The sequence below is a fragment of the Phoca vitulina genome, unplaced genomic scaffold (assembly GCF_004348235.1).
Source record: "Phoca vitulina isolate PV1807 unplaced genomic scaffold, GSC_HSeal_1.0 scaffold5, whole genome shotgun sequence".
In the NCBI taxonomy this organism is placed as follows: domain Eukaryota; kingdom Metazoa; phylum Chordata; class Mammalia; order Carnivora; family Phocidae; genus Phoca; species Phoca vitulina.
In genome coordinates this window covers 78,712,451-78,729,366 of record NW_022589708.1, presented here as the reverse complement: position 1 = coordinate 78,729,366, position 16,916 = coordinate 78,712,451, and the positions used below count along the sequence as shown (strand labels likewise).

The window sequence follows — 16,916 nt, the reverse complement described above, 5'->3', positions numbered from 1 at the left end:
TGTTCTGCCAGTGTTCAGATTCATTTCTGGAGTATTTAGGATGATTTAAAAGTTATCTAGTTGTATTTGTGGGATGAGGTGAGCCTAGCATCCTCCTGCTCCACTACCATCTTCTCCAATCACCCCTCATTGTAACCAGTTTTAAATTCATGGTTCAGTACATTAAATATATTGTCATTCTTGTGAAACAGATCTCCAGGACTTTTTTATCTTCCCAAACGGAAACTCTGTACCCATTAAATGAAACTTCAGTCTCCCTCCAGCTCCTGGCAGCTATCTTTCTGCCTTCTGACTCTATGAATTTGACTACTTTAGGTACCTCATATAAGTGCAATTATGCAGTTTTTGTCTTTTTGTGACTGGCTTAATTCACTTATCATAATGTCTTCAAGGTTCATCTGTGTTGTAGGATGTGACAGGATTTCCTTCATTTTTAAGGCTAATAATCCATTGTATGTATCACGTTGTATTCCATGGATACTTGGGGTACTCCTACCTGTTGGCTATTATGAATAGTGCTGCTATGAATATAGGTGTGCCGATGTCTCTATGCCACCCTGTTTTCAGTTCTTTGGATGTATACCCAGAAGTAAGATTGCTATATCCCATGGTAATTCTATTTTGAATTTTTTGGGGAACCTCCATATTGTTAATTTCATAGCAGTTGCACGATTTTACAATCCCATTAACTGTAATAGGGTTCCATTTTCTCTACAACCTCACTGACATTTACTTTCTATTTTTTGATAGTAGCAATTTAACAGGTATACAATGATTCTTACTGTAATTTTGATTTGCATTTCTCTGATGATTAGTAATGTTGAATATCTTTTTGTGTGTTTGTTGGCCATTTGTATGTCTATTTAAGTCCTTTATCCATTTTTTACTTGGGCTGATTTTTTTTGTTGTTGAAATATAGGTGTTTTTATATTCTGGATATTAACCCTTTATCAGATATATGATCTGCGTTATTTTGTCCCATTTCAAAGGTTGCCTTTTCATTCTGTTGATTGTGCCCTTGATGCATAAAAGTTTTTAAGTTTGATGTAGCCCCATTTTTCTGTTTTCACTTTGTTGCCTGTGCTTTTGATATCAAATCCAAGAAATCATTGCTGCATTCAGTGTCATGAAAGTTTTCTGCTATGTTTTCCTCTAGGAGTTTTAGTTTTAGGTTTTATGCTTAGGCCTTTAATCCACTTGGAGTTAATATTTTGTGTGTCTGTGTAAGATTAGGCTCTAATTTCATTCTTTTGCAAGTAGATATCCAGCTTTCCCAGCACCATTTGTTGGAGAGACTGACCTTTCCTCATTATGTGCTCTTCACACCTTTGTTGAAGATCATTTGACCATATACAGGAAGGTTTTTTCTGCACTTTTTTTTCTATTCCATTGGTCTGTTTGTGTCTATGCCAGTACCATATTGTTTACATATAGTAGCTTTGTAATCAAATGAATTTTAGGATGAATTTTTCTATTTCTTCAAAAAATGAAATTGGAATTTTGGTAGAGATTTCACTGAACCTGTAGATTGCTTTGAGTAGTAGCAACATCTTAACAATATTAAGTTTTCCAGTCCTTCAGCATGCGATAACTTTTTATTTATTTGTGTTTTTAATTTCTTTCTATAATGTTTTGTAGCTTTTAGTGTGTCCAGTGAGTTTTAAAAGTATTTTAGATCAAAAAGTTTCTTTATACACTTGAAAATATAAATATTATTATGTAAAGTGTTGGGGTGTATTTACCTAAAATGCTCATTGCTTAAAAAATATTTACCTCTTAGGGCGCCTGGGTTTCTCAGTCGTTAAGCGTCTGCCTTCGGCTCAGGTCATGATCCCAGGGTCCTGGGATCGAGCCCCATGTCGGGCTCCCTGTTCAGCGGGAAGCCTGCTTCTCCCTCTCCCACTCCCCCTGCTTGTGTTTCCTCTCTCTCTGTGTCTCTCTCTGTCAAAAAAAAAAAAAAAAAAAAAATTTACCTTTCTAGTTTTCTAGTTTCTAGTTTCTGTTAACTAATCTGTTAATTATGCATTCTACCAATGCATAAATTGCTGGGGTGATTTTTTTCAGTAGTAGTGTTAAAATTTTTGTATGTATCGTGGAAAGCATCTGCCTTCTGCAGTGCATAAAATTTGTCAAGCTTTTTTTGTAGTTGAAAATAAACAAGGTTGGCACTAAGTAAAATAGTGAAGAATAGAAAGTTCTATCCATAATGTTTTATGTCTAATATTCCTTTTTTTGAGCTGCTTCTCCCCACTTGTTCACTACTATATAGCAGTGATTCTCGGTTCTCCACAACTGTCTCAAGGTACCTTTGCCCTTGAGATATTTTTGGTTGTCACAACTTGGGTGAGTGCCACTGGCATCTATTGGGTAGCTGGCAGAGATGCCCCCCGCCCCCACCATAAGAGTTATATGGTAAGAGGTCAATGGTGCCAAAGTTGAGAAACTGAAATATAGCAACTCCTCTGCTTTAGATGAAGTGTCCTTTTGCTTTCATCTTCTCTCACTTTGTTACTTTCTCTCTTTCCTCCCTGCCATATATATTATTTAGCAAAAATAAGTGATTAATATTAAACCACTTACAATGGAAAGGACCTTGTGAATAGCTTTCCCATCACATTTATGTAAATGAATTTAATGTGGTTCCCTACAATGAGTTTAGCCAGCTATACACTTAGAGGACACAGTCCTCCACAAAACTATTCTCACTTCTGATACCAATTGCAACTTCAGGGGATTCCCAAAATCACCTTCAGGTTCAATAATTCTTTGAAAGGGCTCACAGAACTCACTGAAGGATATTATACTCATGGCTTATTACAGGGGAAGGATATGGTTAAAATCTGCAAAGGGAAGAGACACATAGGACAGAGTCTGGTGGGTCTAAATGTGGAACATCTGGTCATCCTTTTCCTGTGGCATCATGCATGACATTAACTTCTCCTGGCCTCTGTGTATGATGACATTACTTACGTAGTATTGCCAACTAGGGAAAACCAGTTAGAACTTTGGTATCCAGAGTTTTTACTGGGGCTCTATCATATACTGTCTGCATGGCTGATGTTTAGTCTCCAGCCCCTCCTGGAGGTTTAGACTAATAACTCTGGAAGTTGAACTGATACTATTTGTCCTAAAGCTCCCATCATAAATCACATTGTTGGATTGTCTGGTGGCCAAAGCCTCTGGAAAACAAAGATATACATATCAGGCAGGACATTCCAGAGGCCTAGAGATCATTCCCAGTAGCCAAAAACAAAGCCACACCTTTCTTTGGGTAAAAGTAATTCTTGACTACACATTTCACAATCTGTATTTTAATTTTAAGGTTACCTTTGCATGGAAAGAAAAAATCATAGGTTGAGTTCTTCCACTAAGCTAATGACTAGACTATAAGCTTTTTGAAGAGGCAGCCTCTCTTATTCAGTGTTCTTAGCCTACTGTAGGTGCTTCATAAGTCTTTATTCTGTGACTTAGTAATTAAGCAAACATCTTCAATTTAGTGATTTCAGGTATAAGACATCAGGTGATCATTTTACCATGCTGGCCCTTCAGTAATATTCAGAAGTAACTTTAGAGATCCTCATTTTATAGATGAGAAAACTGAAGCCTAGAGAGGCCAGATCTCACAGGTATCCATAACTGGGGCAGAGTTTAGTCTCTTGACCCTGTATTGAGTATTTTCATCACATCCTATTTATTATGTTAAACAGGGAGAAATTACATAATTTCTATGTGAAAGGTGCTAGGCTTACTCAAGGCATAAAATTCTAGCTAGTTCCAAAGGACTTTATAATCTTAGGAAGGAAAAGAAAATGGATACATGTATTCAAAGCATAATAAGTATTGTAAAGAAAAGAGTACAAATTGCTATGGGACCACAAAAAGAGGTTTTTTGTCACTAGTGGGGACAATCAGCAAGGCTGCTTAGAAGATAAATTTAAAGTTGAATATTAAAGGATATGTACAATTAAGACTGACCTTGACATGTGGGAGGAAAGACATTGCAGATGAGGGTGTAAGGTGAATAAAGGAAGAGCCAGTATAGAATTCACTCTATCTGAAGAAATCAATCCTATGCTAAAAGTAAAAAACGGAAATACCGATTTAGTCATTAGTAAGTAGTTAAAAGAATAATGGTCTCTTTCCTTCAGTTTGTTCTCATGGAAAAAATTGCCGAGACTCATATCCTTCCTTTTTAGCTTTTTATAAGATCTGTCAGTTAGATCAAGTTTGTTAATGGTTTTGTTCAAGACTTCTATATTTTTACTGATTTTTTGGGTTGGGGGGGCTACTAGTTCTGTCAGAAAGATGTCAAAATTTACACTGTGTGGATTTATTTCTTTTTTTAGAGTTTTGATTTATATATTTGGAGCAAAAAATGCTTCAAATTATTATATTTTCAGCATAAATTGAGCCTTTTATTATTTTTGAAATGTCCTATCTTTAGTCATGCTGTTTGTCTGTTTTGTCAGATATTGATATATTGATGGGGCTGCAGAAGCTCTCTTTTGTCTAGCGTTTGCATGATATGTCTTTCCCATCTGTTTACTTCCAACTTTTCCATATCTATATATTTAAGATGTATTTCTCATTAGCAGAATGTAACTGAGTTCTCTTTATAAAATGTGGTCTGATAGTCTTATTCTTTTAGTGAAGTATTCATTTACATTTAATGAAATTACTGTTTTGGTTTTAATTTGTCTTACCATTTGCTTTTTGTTTTTTCCTCTTTTATGTATCATTTTCTCTTATTTCTTGCCTTCTTTTGTTTCTTTTTTATTATTCCATTTCTCCCCAGTGTTGTGAGTTTACATTCTTTAACCATTCTTTTAATGTTTTCCTAAAGATTACAATACTCATCTATAAATTATTAAAGTCTAGTATAACAGTATTTTACTACTTCCTGGACAATGCCGGAATTTTACATTTTCAGCTATTTTTCAGTTCTATAATTTCTATTTATTCCTTTTTTATACTTTTCCAGTTCTCTACTGAAATTGCCAATCTTGTTTTTTAATTCATTGATCGTATTAAGTATAGTTATGTTGAAGTCTGTGTCTGACATTTCCATTATATGTATCCTTTTCTCAGTGTCTTTCTAGTCTTTTGTTTCTCTTGGCTTTTGGTTAGGTAGTCTTGCCTCCTATATGTCTGGTTGTTTTTGATTCCATGCCAGGCATTGTAAATGAAAAATTTTAGAGATAATTTAAGGCTATATGTCTGAGTTGTCCAGAATGATGACTAGCTACATGTGGCTATGTACATTTAAATTATTTAAAATAAAGTAAAATATAAAAATTCAGATCCTTATTACACCAGTCACGTTTCAAATGCTCAACAGCCACAGGTGGCTCTTATCAGACAGGGCAGATATAGAACATTTTCATCACTGCAGAAAAGTTCCACTGGATAACACAACTCTAGATCTTATCTTTCACTAGAGAATTTACTTTTGCTTATGGCCCTAGAGACACTAGGAGTCCTGGCTCACCTTAATCTAGTTGAGTTTGAGGTGGTTCTAAATTGGACTTCAGTTTTTATGAGGGCTAGTATACTTCTTATTAACTTTTCAGTTGTAGAGTGTAGCCTTTTGAGATCACAGTCAAAGCTTAGAGGATTACCAGGGCTGCCCAGGTGGCAGCCCCCCGGCTCCAACATTTTATCTCTTAAGACCTGTGAGTCTGCAGAGAGCTATGTTCAGCTTCTTAGCCATGCTTCTTGGAGAAAAGCAGGCTCAAATGCAGGCATACCTCTCTAGCTTTCCCTTTTCCTTATCTTGAAACCTTGCTAATTCTTCACTGCCTTCTTGGTTCTCTAATATATTCAAATTGATTTTTTATAAAAATATTTTTATTTTTTATAAATTAAATAAATATTTTATTAATATTTTTGTCCCTAGCTTTTTTAGTTATTCTTAGTGGGAAAGTTGTTTAAAACAGCAGTCCATCATAGCCAGAAGTTGAGCTATTCTACTAATGATGTTTTAATCAAATATTTCAAATAAATATGCCTAACAACTAATGTATAGGACATTTCTACCTACATGGTCCTCTTTGATTCCAACTACAATTTTGTGATCAGGATATCCTTATTTCAAAGATGAGAAAATTTAGGTGCAAAAAAGTATGAATAAAAACAGCTGGTAGAAGGAGAGCTGAAATTCAAACCCAGATTCTCTGATGCTAAATCCTGTGTCTATTGTTAGGCCCAGTGGCTGTCAGTAGTCAGTATGCATAATAAATGATAGATGCAGCCATGAAAACTAATTTTTCTCATTGGTACCTCAGGTAATTCTAAAGTTTCTTTTCTCCTTTAAAATGAATTCCAGAATAAGTCTCCTTCTTAATACTTTAAAATACCTGGGATCCTTAATATTTAGGGTAATTTAAGAGAAGTTATCCTAAATACTATATAAATATTTCTCTATTGATGAGTCTATATTTCCCATTGCTTTTCTAGTTTTCTGTTGTATAGCTTAATCTGAATTCTATTAACTATGTTTTTTTTCCTCCCCAAGATAACTGCTAAAATACCAAGCACAGCAGTTACTAGACCTATAGCTACTGGATATGGGGTAGGTTTACTTAAGCTAAAAATATTAAGGTGCTTTTTCTCATCCATAAGTTCACTTTAGGCAGTTCTAAATAATTTTGGGTATCTTTCAGTCCGTGACCCAGATATATTTTTCATTTTAGATAGTTACCAACCTTATAAAAGTCTCATTTGATTAATATTTTTTATATTCTAGTCATTTTGATTGTAAATTTATCAGAAAATATTTTATTATCATTTCTATTTGTAAACCTTATGTTTGTTGATTTACTTCCTTTCATTTTTTGTGTTATATTACCGAGTCTCATGTATTCCATTCAAATTTTATATAAAAGTAATGATGTTTATAATATTTCAAAACCTACCAATTAATACATGAAAAAATAAAATTTGAGAAAAATTTCAGAGGCATATATTTGGGTCTTGCTTTTATTTGAGATCTTTGGAGGAAAGATGCTATATAAAAATCCATAAAGGAAAAGTTATAAGTCTTGACCAAATTTGGATGTCTTAGCATACATGAAATAAAAGGGGAATGGGAGAAAAATGGAAGAATGATGTGGAATAGCATTTCCTAGTCCTTATTATAATATTCCATAGGGGTCAGAAAAATGGATTTAGTACCTAGAGGTCCAAGACACTTCATACGGTTTCTTTATATGAATAAGGAAAGTAGTCATATACATAATGTAACTGTGTTAAATGAAACATGGTTTTATTAATCAGCCTAAGCATGTATTACTCATAAATTTGATTTTTGGTGGTACTTCAGAATAGGAAACAGCAAACATTTTCTATGAAGAGCCAGGCAATTTAGGCTTTGCAGGTCATAATCCCTGTTGCAGCTACCAGACTCTGCCTTTGTAGTACAGAAGCCACCGTAGACCATGTGCAGACCAGTGGGGTATGGCTGTATTCCAATAAAATGTTATTGACAAAGGCTGAAGGTTGTAGTTTGTTGAAGCTTGTTTTAGAGTTTTATTGTTTAATCTTATATCCTCAGGTTATAAATGGAAAGAATTAGGTTTACTTGCCAATAGAAAGAAGAAAAAAATTATGAAGAAAACTTTTCTAACTTGGTTTTTATAAAATTAAATGTAGATGTTTTTTGGAATCATTTTAATTTAGTTTTCTGTTTACTAGTCCAAGACATCCCTGGCATCATCGATGGGAAGACCAATGACAGGGGCTATTCAGGTATCTCTGTCATGTGGTTGTTCATTTTGGGCCTCTCTTGTGACTTATTGCCAACCTTTTTTATTATATTATTTTAAAATGTTAAAGAAGGTGTTTCTTATATAATGATCCTGATTCTTTAAATTGTGGGCTAAAGGTTGGACTGTTCGGAATCTTCGGAGGCAAAATCTCATTGGATTTACTCAGGTCTCAAATGAAATCCCCTTGGGGAGTGGACATAGAACTGATAGTGTGCTTGTGTGGTGAGCTCTGGGTCCCATCCTTCCTATGCTAGCACTTGCAGCAGTTTCTGCAGTTTCTCTCATAGGCATATAAGAGACCGAAAAAGTAGAGGAGTAGCCCGCTAATAAGCTATATAACTTATATAAGGTGCTATATAAAAATCTTTGAGTTTTTCTTTTCAAACTAGGAGTAAGCTCAGTTAAAGCAAGGAATTGAAATTTTATAGGGGAAAAGGAAAGTAGAGACAGGACTGACATTTGAGAAGGCAGGGGTAAGGAATAAGCAGAGAGTGATTAAACATCAGTATTAAACGGGTGCCTGGGTGGCACAGTTGATTAAATGTCCAACTCTTGGTTTCGGCTCAGGTCATGATCTCAGGGTTGTGAGATCGAGCCCCACGTGGGGCTCCGTACTCAGCTTGGAGTCTGCTTAGAGTTTCTCTCTTCCTCTCCCTCTGCCCATCCCTACCTCTCTCTCTCTCTCTCTCTCTCTCTCTCTCTCAAATAAATGAATAAATCTTTTTAAAAAATAAAAATTGGGACTAAAAATATGGGACTATATTAATGTATGTTCCATGTGCAGAACTATAAATAAGAAGCAAATCTTATTTAAGAATACCTTTTAAATGATTCTTTTTCTTTCAAGGATGGAATTACTAGACCAATGACAGCAGTGAGAGCAGCTGGTTTTACCAAAGCAGCTTTGAGAGGTTTGTTATATTACCTCTTCTTTTTTTTTTTTCAGATGTTTTAATGTTGTTACTGTGTTTCTATGTGTAAATGTAAAATGTTACCATTTAAATAAAACCTAACATGCCATTGATTATAAGGTATGTCATTATTTTAGGTACCATTAAGAAAGAAAAGGGGTAATGAAAATGTTCTGCATCTCAGTTGGAATGGTGGTTGTACTGACATGTAATTTGTCGAAGTGTGCTGACTTGTACATTAAAAATGTGTGCATTTTAAAAAAACTAAAAAATGTGCAATTTATTTTATATAAGTTAGAGTCCAATTAAAAATTTACAAGTGAAAATAGTATTTAAATAAGTAAAGTCATAATATAAAAAAATTATAATGACAAAATTTAATGTATATTATACCAATAAAATGGTTAAAAACTCAATTCCAGTCATTACTCACATGATGGATAATTTAGAGTTCCTAGAGTTAGGATAGATTACTGTGGAGGAGAAGTAAACACTGAGAGAGTACTCATTTTTTTTTTTTTTTTCAAGATTTTATTTATTTATTTGACAGAGACAGTGAGAGAGGGAACACAAGCAGGGGGAGTGGGAGAGGGAGAAGCAGGCTTCCTACAGAACAGGGAGCCCGATGTGGGGCTTGATCCCAGGACTCTGGGATCATGACCTGAGCCAAAGGCAGACACTTAACCGACTGAGCCACCCGGGCGCCCCGAGAGTACTCATTTTTATTTTCACATTTTACTTATATAATTTGATGTATGTTAAAATCTTACCAATTTCTTGATATATAAAATGTTTATATAAACAATGTTCTGGCCATTTAATAAATAGGTAATTTAAACCATTTAATAAATAGGTAAATTAAATAACTTGTGCAAGTTTTTATATTTTCTTTAATTATCCTGTATCACAAATTCAATATGAACTCTTGAATTGTGTCTTAGGCTCTGCATTTGACCCCCTTGGTCAGTCAAGGGGCCCTGCTCCTCCTTTGGAAGCCAAAAATGAAGATAGGTATGTAAGTTCTCATGTTGTTGTTTTAGTGTTGTTGTATATTTTTAATTTTTATTTCCCAAATACATAATTCTCAGGTATTTTAAAAGTTCATGTCAGCAGTACCCCTATGTTTATAGCAGCATTATTTATAATAGCCAAGATATGGAAGCAGCCCAAGTGTCCATCAATTAATGAATGGATAAAGAAGATGTGGTATATATATTTATTTGTGTGTGTGTGTGTGTGATGGAATATTATTCAGCCATTAAAAAGAGTGAAATCTTGTCATTTGCAATGACATGGAAGGAACTAGAGAGTATACTACTAAGTGAAATAAGTCAGTCAGAGAAAGACAAATGCCATATGATTTCACTCATACGTGAAATTTAAGAAACAAAACAGGGAGGGGAAGATGGCAGAGTAGGATCCTACTCCCACCTCATGAGACTCACCTCATCCCCAAATACAACTAGATAACTTTCAAATCATCCTAAATACTCCAGAAATGAATCTGAACACTGGCAGAACAAACTCCACAACTAAAGGTAGAGAAGAGGACACACTGAAGAAAGTAGGAAGTGCAGAGACAGGGTTTAGGCAGAAACATGGCTGCAGCAGTGGGAAGGAGCGGCGGTGGTGGGGAAGGGTGAGAGACAGACTAACAGGAGAGAACACAAGGAAAACCAATTCCCATAGAAATTGGCTTGGAAAGCTAAATGGGCCAAATTCCATGGATTCTGGTAAGCAGTGGGACTTAAAGCCTGGAGTTTTAAAGATTAGCAGGTGTGGCCAGGATAGAGCCTGGAGGGCATTGCACTACTCTTGGAGAGAAGGCAGATAAACAACCTGTGGACGCAAGGCATAGAAACCGTGATGTGAAGAGTGCCTGGGGCACACAGTGGGGAGGTTATTTGCTCAAGTCAGAGGGCGTCCCAGAGAGAGTGTTCATGGAGAGACCCTGCCAAGAACAAGTAAATTGGCTGTTGCCATTTCCCTCCCTTGCCCTTCAGCATAAGCATAGGACCACCTGTAGGAACCAGCACAGTGCAGACATTTGCTACCTAACTTGCTTACACCAAGCCCATCCCCCATACTCCAATGAAAACGCACTTTGCAGTCAGGATTGCCTAAGGCCCAGTACTACGCACCCCTTCCCCCAGAAGACCAGCCCAAACCTCTACCAACACTGTGCCTCCCCAAGAGGGAATTTTGCAGACTCTCAGTTCCAGTGGCAGTGGTGACAGGTCTTATTTCACAAACAGGTCGGGGCACACCTCATTAAAATTTGCCACATTCAGACCAGGGACCAAAAACTGTCCACAGCAGGCAAAGAGAGCCTCTGCAGATGACTGGCCTGAAGGATAAAGCAGCCAGGACACAGCAGCAAGTGCCCATAGTACACACAGGAGACACTCCTGGAAGTGCGAGGCCCTGGGGCACAGGGACGCTACACAGCAGGGCGCTACAGGACCTCTTCTATATAAGGCCACTACCCTCAAGAACAGGAGACACAGCTGACTTTCCTAACACAGAGAAACAAGCACAGAGACTTAGACTGAATGAGAAGACAGAATGAAAGAACAGAGGGCAAGGCCACGGCAGGAGATCTAAGCAAAACAGATATAAGTAACAGGCCTGATAGAGAATTTAAAGTAGTGATCATAAAGATGTTCACTGGACTTGAGGAAAGAGTGAAAGACATGAATGAGACCCTTAATACAGATATAAGGTATAACATAGCAGAGGTAAAAGTACAATAAATGAAATGAGAAACATGCATGGTGGAAGGAACAACAGGCTGGAAGAAGCAGAAGAACAAATTAATGACCTAGAAGACAGAGTAGTGGAGAGTAATCAAGCTGAACAAAAGGGAGAAAAAAAGAATTATGCAAAACGAGAACAGACTTAGGGAACTCAGAAATGTTAAAGGGGATTCTTTGAGTGGAAAGGAAAGACCAAAAGTGACAGTAAGAAAGTAGGAAACACAAAAGCAGTAAAAATGAGTATTTTATAAAAAAATCAGTCAAGGAACTCAAAATAAAAGGATGTAAAATATGACATCTAAAGTGTGCGGAGAACAGGAGTGAAGAATGGGTTCAAACTCAAAACGACATCAACATCTTTAATATAGATGGCTATATGCTGAAGATGCTATTTTCCAACCTAATGGTAACCACAAATCAAAAACTAATAAATATGGAAAGAATAAAGAGAAAGAAATCCAAATATATCACTAAAGAAAACCAGCAAACCATAAAACAGGAAAGACAAAAAAAAGGATCAGAGAAAAATCTTCAGAAACAACCACAAAACAGCTAATAAGATAGAAATAAATACATATCTATCAATAATTACTTTTAATGTAAATGGACTAAACATTCCAATCAAAAGACATAGGGTAACAAAATGGATTAAAAAACATGGCCCATCTATATGCTGCCTGTGAGAGACTTATTTTAGACCTAAAGCCACCTGCAGATTGAAAGTGAGGGGACAGAGAAATATTTATTATGCAAAGGGATGTCAAAAGAAAGTCAGAGTAGCGGGGCGCCTGCCTTTGGCTCAGGTCCTGGGATCGAGCCCTGCATCAGGCTCCCTGCTCAGCAGGAAGCCTGTTTCTCCCTCTCCCTCTGCCTGCCTCTCTGCCTACTTGTGCTCTCTATCTCTCTGTCAAATAAATAGAAATCTTTAAAAAAAAAAGCCAGAGTAGCAACACTTACATTAGACAAACTAGATTTTAAAACAAAGACTGTAAGAAGAGACAAAGGAGGACACTATATAATAATAAAGAGGACAATCCAACAAGAGGATATAACAATTATAAATATTTCTGCACCCAACATGGGGTCACCCAAATACATAAAACAATAACAAACATAAAGGAACGAATTGATGATAATACAATAACAGTAGGGGACTGTAACACCCATTTACATTAATGGACAGGTCATCTAAACAGAAAATCAACAAGGCAACAATAGGTTTTCATGACACGCTGGAACAGATGGATTTAACAGATATATTTAGAACATTCCATCCTAAAACAGCAGAATACACATTCTTTTCAAGCCCAGGACCAGATGGCTTCATAGGCAAATTCTACCAAACATTTAAAGAAAAGTTAATACCTATTCTTCTCAAACTATTTAGAAAAACTTAAAAAGGAAGGATTACTTCCAGTTCATTCTGTGAGGCCAGCATTACCCTGATACCAAAACCAGATAAAGACACCAAAAATAGAGAACTACAGCCCATTATGTCTGATGAACATAGATACTAAAATCCTCAACAAAATACTAGGAAACAGGATCCAACAATACATTAAAAAAATTGTTCACCATGATCATGTGGGAATTATTCCTGGGTTCCAAGGGTGGTTCAGTATTCGGCAAATCAGTCAATCTGGTACATCACATCAGTAAGAGAAAAGATAACCATAGGATCATTTTAGTAGATGCAGTAAAAGCATTTGACAAAATACAACATCCATTCATGATAAAAGCCAACAAAGTAAGTTCAGAGGCAACATACTCAACATCATAAAGGCCATATATGAGACACCCCCAACTAATACCATCCTAAATGGGGAAAAACAAACCTTTTCCCCTAAAGGTCAGGAACAAGACAGGGATGTCCACTCTCACCACTTTTAGTGAACATAGTACTGGAAGTCCTAGCCACAGGAATCAGGCAACAAAAAGATATAAAAGGTACCCAAATTAGCAAGGAATTCAAACTTTCAATATTTGCAGATGACATGGTACTATATGTAGAAAATCTGGAAGACTTTGCCAAAAAACTTCTAGAACTGATAAACAACTTCAGAAAAGTTGCAGGATACAAAATCAAACTACAGAAATCTGTTGCATTTTTATATGCCAAGAATTAAGCAGAAAAAAGAGAAATTAAGAAAAGAATTCCAGATATAGTTGCAGCAAATATAATATGATATCTAGGAATAAACCTAACCAAAGAGGTAAAGACCTTTACTCAGAACTATAAAATACCAATGAAAGAAATTGAAGACAACAGAAAGAAATGGAAAGACATTCCATGCTCATGGATTGGAAGAACAAATATTGTTAAAATATCTATATTACTCAAAGCAAGCTACACATTTAAAGTAATCCCTATCAGAATACCAATAGCCTTTTTCACAGAACTAGAACAAACAATCCTAAAATTTGTATGGAAGCACAAAAGACCCTGAATAGCCAAAGCAATCTTGGAAAAGAAAAGCAAAGGTGGAGGCATCACAATTCCAGACTTCAGGTTATGTTACAGAGCTGTAGTAAGCAAAACAGTATGGTACTGGCATAAAAATAGACACAAAGTTCAATGGAACAGAATAGAATATCCAGAAATAAACTACAATTATATGGTCAGTTATTCTTGGACAACATAGGAAAGAATATCTGATGGGAAAAAGATAGTCTCTTCAACAAATGGTGTTGAGAAAACTGAACAGCCACATGCAGAAGAATGAAATTGGGGCACTTTCTTACACCATACACAAAAATATAGTCAAAATGGATTAAGGACCTAAATGTGAGACCTGAAACCATAAAAGTCCTAGAAGAGAGCACAGGCAATAGTTTCTCTGACATCAGCTATAGCAGCATTTTTCTAGATATGTCTCCTGAGGCAAGGGAAATAAAACCAAAGATAAAATATTGGACTACATCAAAATAAAAATCTTCTGCATAGTGAAGGAAACAACCAATAAAACTAAAAAGCAACCTATGGATGGGGAGAAGATATTTGCAAATTACCTATCCAGTTAAAGGTTAGTATCCAATATATATAAAGAACTTATAAAAAACTCAACACCCAAAAAACAAATCCAATTAAAAAATGGGCAGAAGACATGAGCAGAGATTTCTCCAAAGAAGACATCCAGATAGCTAACAGACACATGAAAAGATGCTCATTATCATCCCCATTTACTATCAGGGAAATGCAAATCAAAACTGTAGTGAGCTATCCCCTCACACCTGTCAGAATGGCTAAAGTCAACAACACAAGAATCAACAGGTACTGGCTAGGATGTGGAAAAAGGGGAACTCTCAGGCACTGTTGGTTAGAATTGAAACTGGTGCAGCCACTGTGGAAAATGGTATGGAGCTTCCACAAAAAGTTAAAAATAGAACTAACGTATAGTCCAGCAACAGCACCACTAGGTATTTACCCAAGGAATACAAAAACATGAATTAAAAGGGGTACATGCACCCCTATGTTTATAGTAGCATTATTTATAATAGGCAAATTATGAAGGCAGCGTAGGTGTTCATAGATCAATGAATGGTTAAAGAAGATGTGGCAAATATGTATGATGGAATATTATTCAGCCATAAAAAGGAATGAAATCTTGCCATTTGCAAGGACATGGATGGAGATAGAGAGTATCATGCTAAGTGAAATAAGTCAGAGAAAGACAAATACCAGATGATTTCACTCATATGTGAAATTTAAGAAACAAATGAGCCAAGGGGGAAAAAAAAAGAGACACACCAGGAAAGAGAGTCTTAATTATAGAAAACAAACTGATGGTTACCAGAGCAGAAGTGGGTGGGGGATGGGGGGGTAGGTGATGGGGATTAAGGGGTGCACTTGTCATGATGAGCACTGGGTGATAAAAAGAAATAGTCTTTTAAAAAATTAATTAATCATGTATCCTCAAAAACAAAAGTTCATGTTAGCAGAATAGTAATCAAAACTTCATCCCTGGTTCTTGGAACAAGCAAAAGAATCAAGTCTAAGAAAAACAGCCATGTGTGTTCTATGCAGTTTTGTTGTAATATTACTTGATGTGAAGATATGTCTAATGTTTATGGATGCCAATATTGATTCTCTTGGAGACCAAATGGAGTTGAAAATGGAATAGGATATGCTCATTTTAAAAGAATATTTCAATGAAAAAATTAAGAGAACATACAGGAAGTTAGTCATATCAATATTGAGAAATTTAATTTTTTAGAGAATTAGTTTTGTGCTAGTGGCTGAAGAGTAGCCAAAAGCTGTGATACAAAGTCAGATGTATGTACTTACTGGGATCCTTATAAGTACTATTGACATAAAGATTTTACAAGTAGGAACATAAGCCAGCATTTATTGAGTATTCACTGTGTCCTGCTGTGCAAGTGCTATATGTAAATGAAGACTGAGCTGTTTTTATCATTAGTTCATTGAGGGAGAAAGTAAACACAACAGTCTTCACTTGGTAACACTAATAAATGGCAGGACTGAGATTTGAACCCAAGCTGTTTCCAGAGCCTCATGTTATTAAACACTATTTTTCTTCTGTATAATAGGGATTTTTAAATTGTAGTTCTTAAACCCACTATTTGGGCTATTGTATAAATTACATAATTTCTCTTTCTCACTAACAAGGAATCTCTATAGAAAATCTGTTCACTTTGTGTCCTAGTTAATGACAGCATGTTTGCTAATAAAAGTAGGTTACTTTATTTAAATACTAGGTCATTTAGAATCCTTTCAGCTGCCAACAGAAGATACATGAGGGAAACACACACACAATAAGAATCTTTATTACCTTATTTAATAGGAAGTCTGGAGGCAGGGCACTTCTAGGGATGGTTAATTTAACTGCTCAATAACATCATCCCTGGTTCAGCTTCTCTCTGATTCCCTTGGCCTTTCTTAAGAGCCTACCATCCTGTCATGCCAAAAGAGCACTGAGAGTTCAAAATCTCCATGTAGGGGCGCCTGGGTGGCTCAGTCGTTAAGCGTCTGCCTTTGGCTCAGGTGATGATCCTGGAGTTCTGGGATCGAGCCCCGCATCGGGCTCCCTGCTCCATGAGAAGCCTGCTTCTCCCGCTCCCACTCCTCCTGCTTGTGTTCCCTCTCTCGCTTTCTCTCTGTCAAATAAATAAATAAAATCTTAAAAAAAAACCCAAAAAAATCTCCATGTAGTTAATAAAGCCTAGAGCCAGAAATTTCTCAGTCTTGGGTCCCTTTCTTTTTTTTTTTTTTTTTTAAAGATTTTATTTATTTATTTGAGAGAGAGAGAACAAGAGACAGAGCATGAGAGGGAGGAGGGTCAGAGGGAGAAGCAGACTGCCCGCTGAGCAGGGAGCCTGACGCGGGACTCGATCCCGGGACTCCAGGACCATGACCTGAGCCGAAGGCAGTTGCTTAACCAACTGAGCCACCCAGGCGCCCTTGGGTCCCTTTCAAAAAGCAAAGAACCCTCTACCCCAAGCAAACCTGTCTTCACTTCTCACTG

General features: G+C 36.3%; 1 protein-coding gene across 4 annotated transcripts in view; it reads left to right on the top strand.

Moving 5' to 3' along the window:
• Positions 1 to 16,916, top strand: part of IFT88 (intraflagellar transport 88) — a 147,506-nt gene that overhangs the window by 14,104 nt on the left and 116,486 nt on the right. For 2 of the 4 annotated variants that reach the window (XM_032403385.1, XM_032403381.1), the window contains exons 4-7: positions 6,515 to 6,571; positions 7,693 to 7,746; positions 8,614 to 8,677; positions 9,619 to 9,688. In XM_032403385.1, coding sequence (XP_032259276.1) covers positions 6,515 to 6,571; positions 7,693 to 7,746; positions 8,614 to 8,677; positions 9,619 to 9,688 — 245 coding nt within the window. The remainder of the gene's footprint in view (positions 1 to 6,514; positions 6,572 to 7,692; positions 7,747 to 8,613; positions 8,678 to 9,618; positions 9,689 to 16,916) is intronic. The other 2 variants (XM_032403383.1, XM_032403384.1) reach the window with 2 other exon arrangements.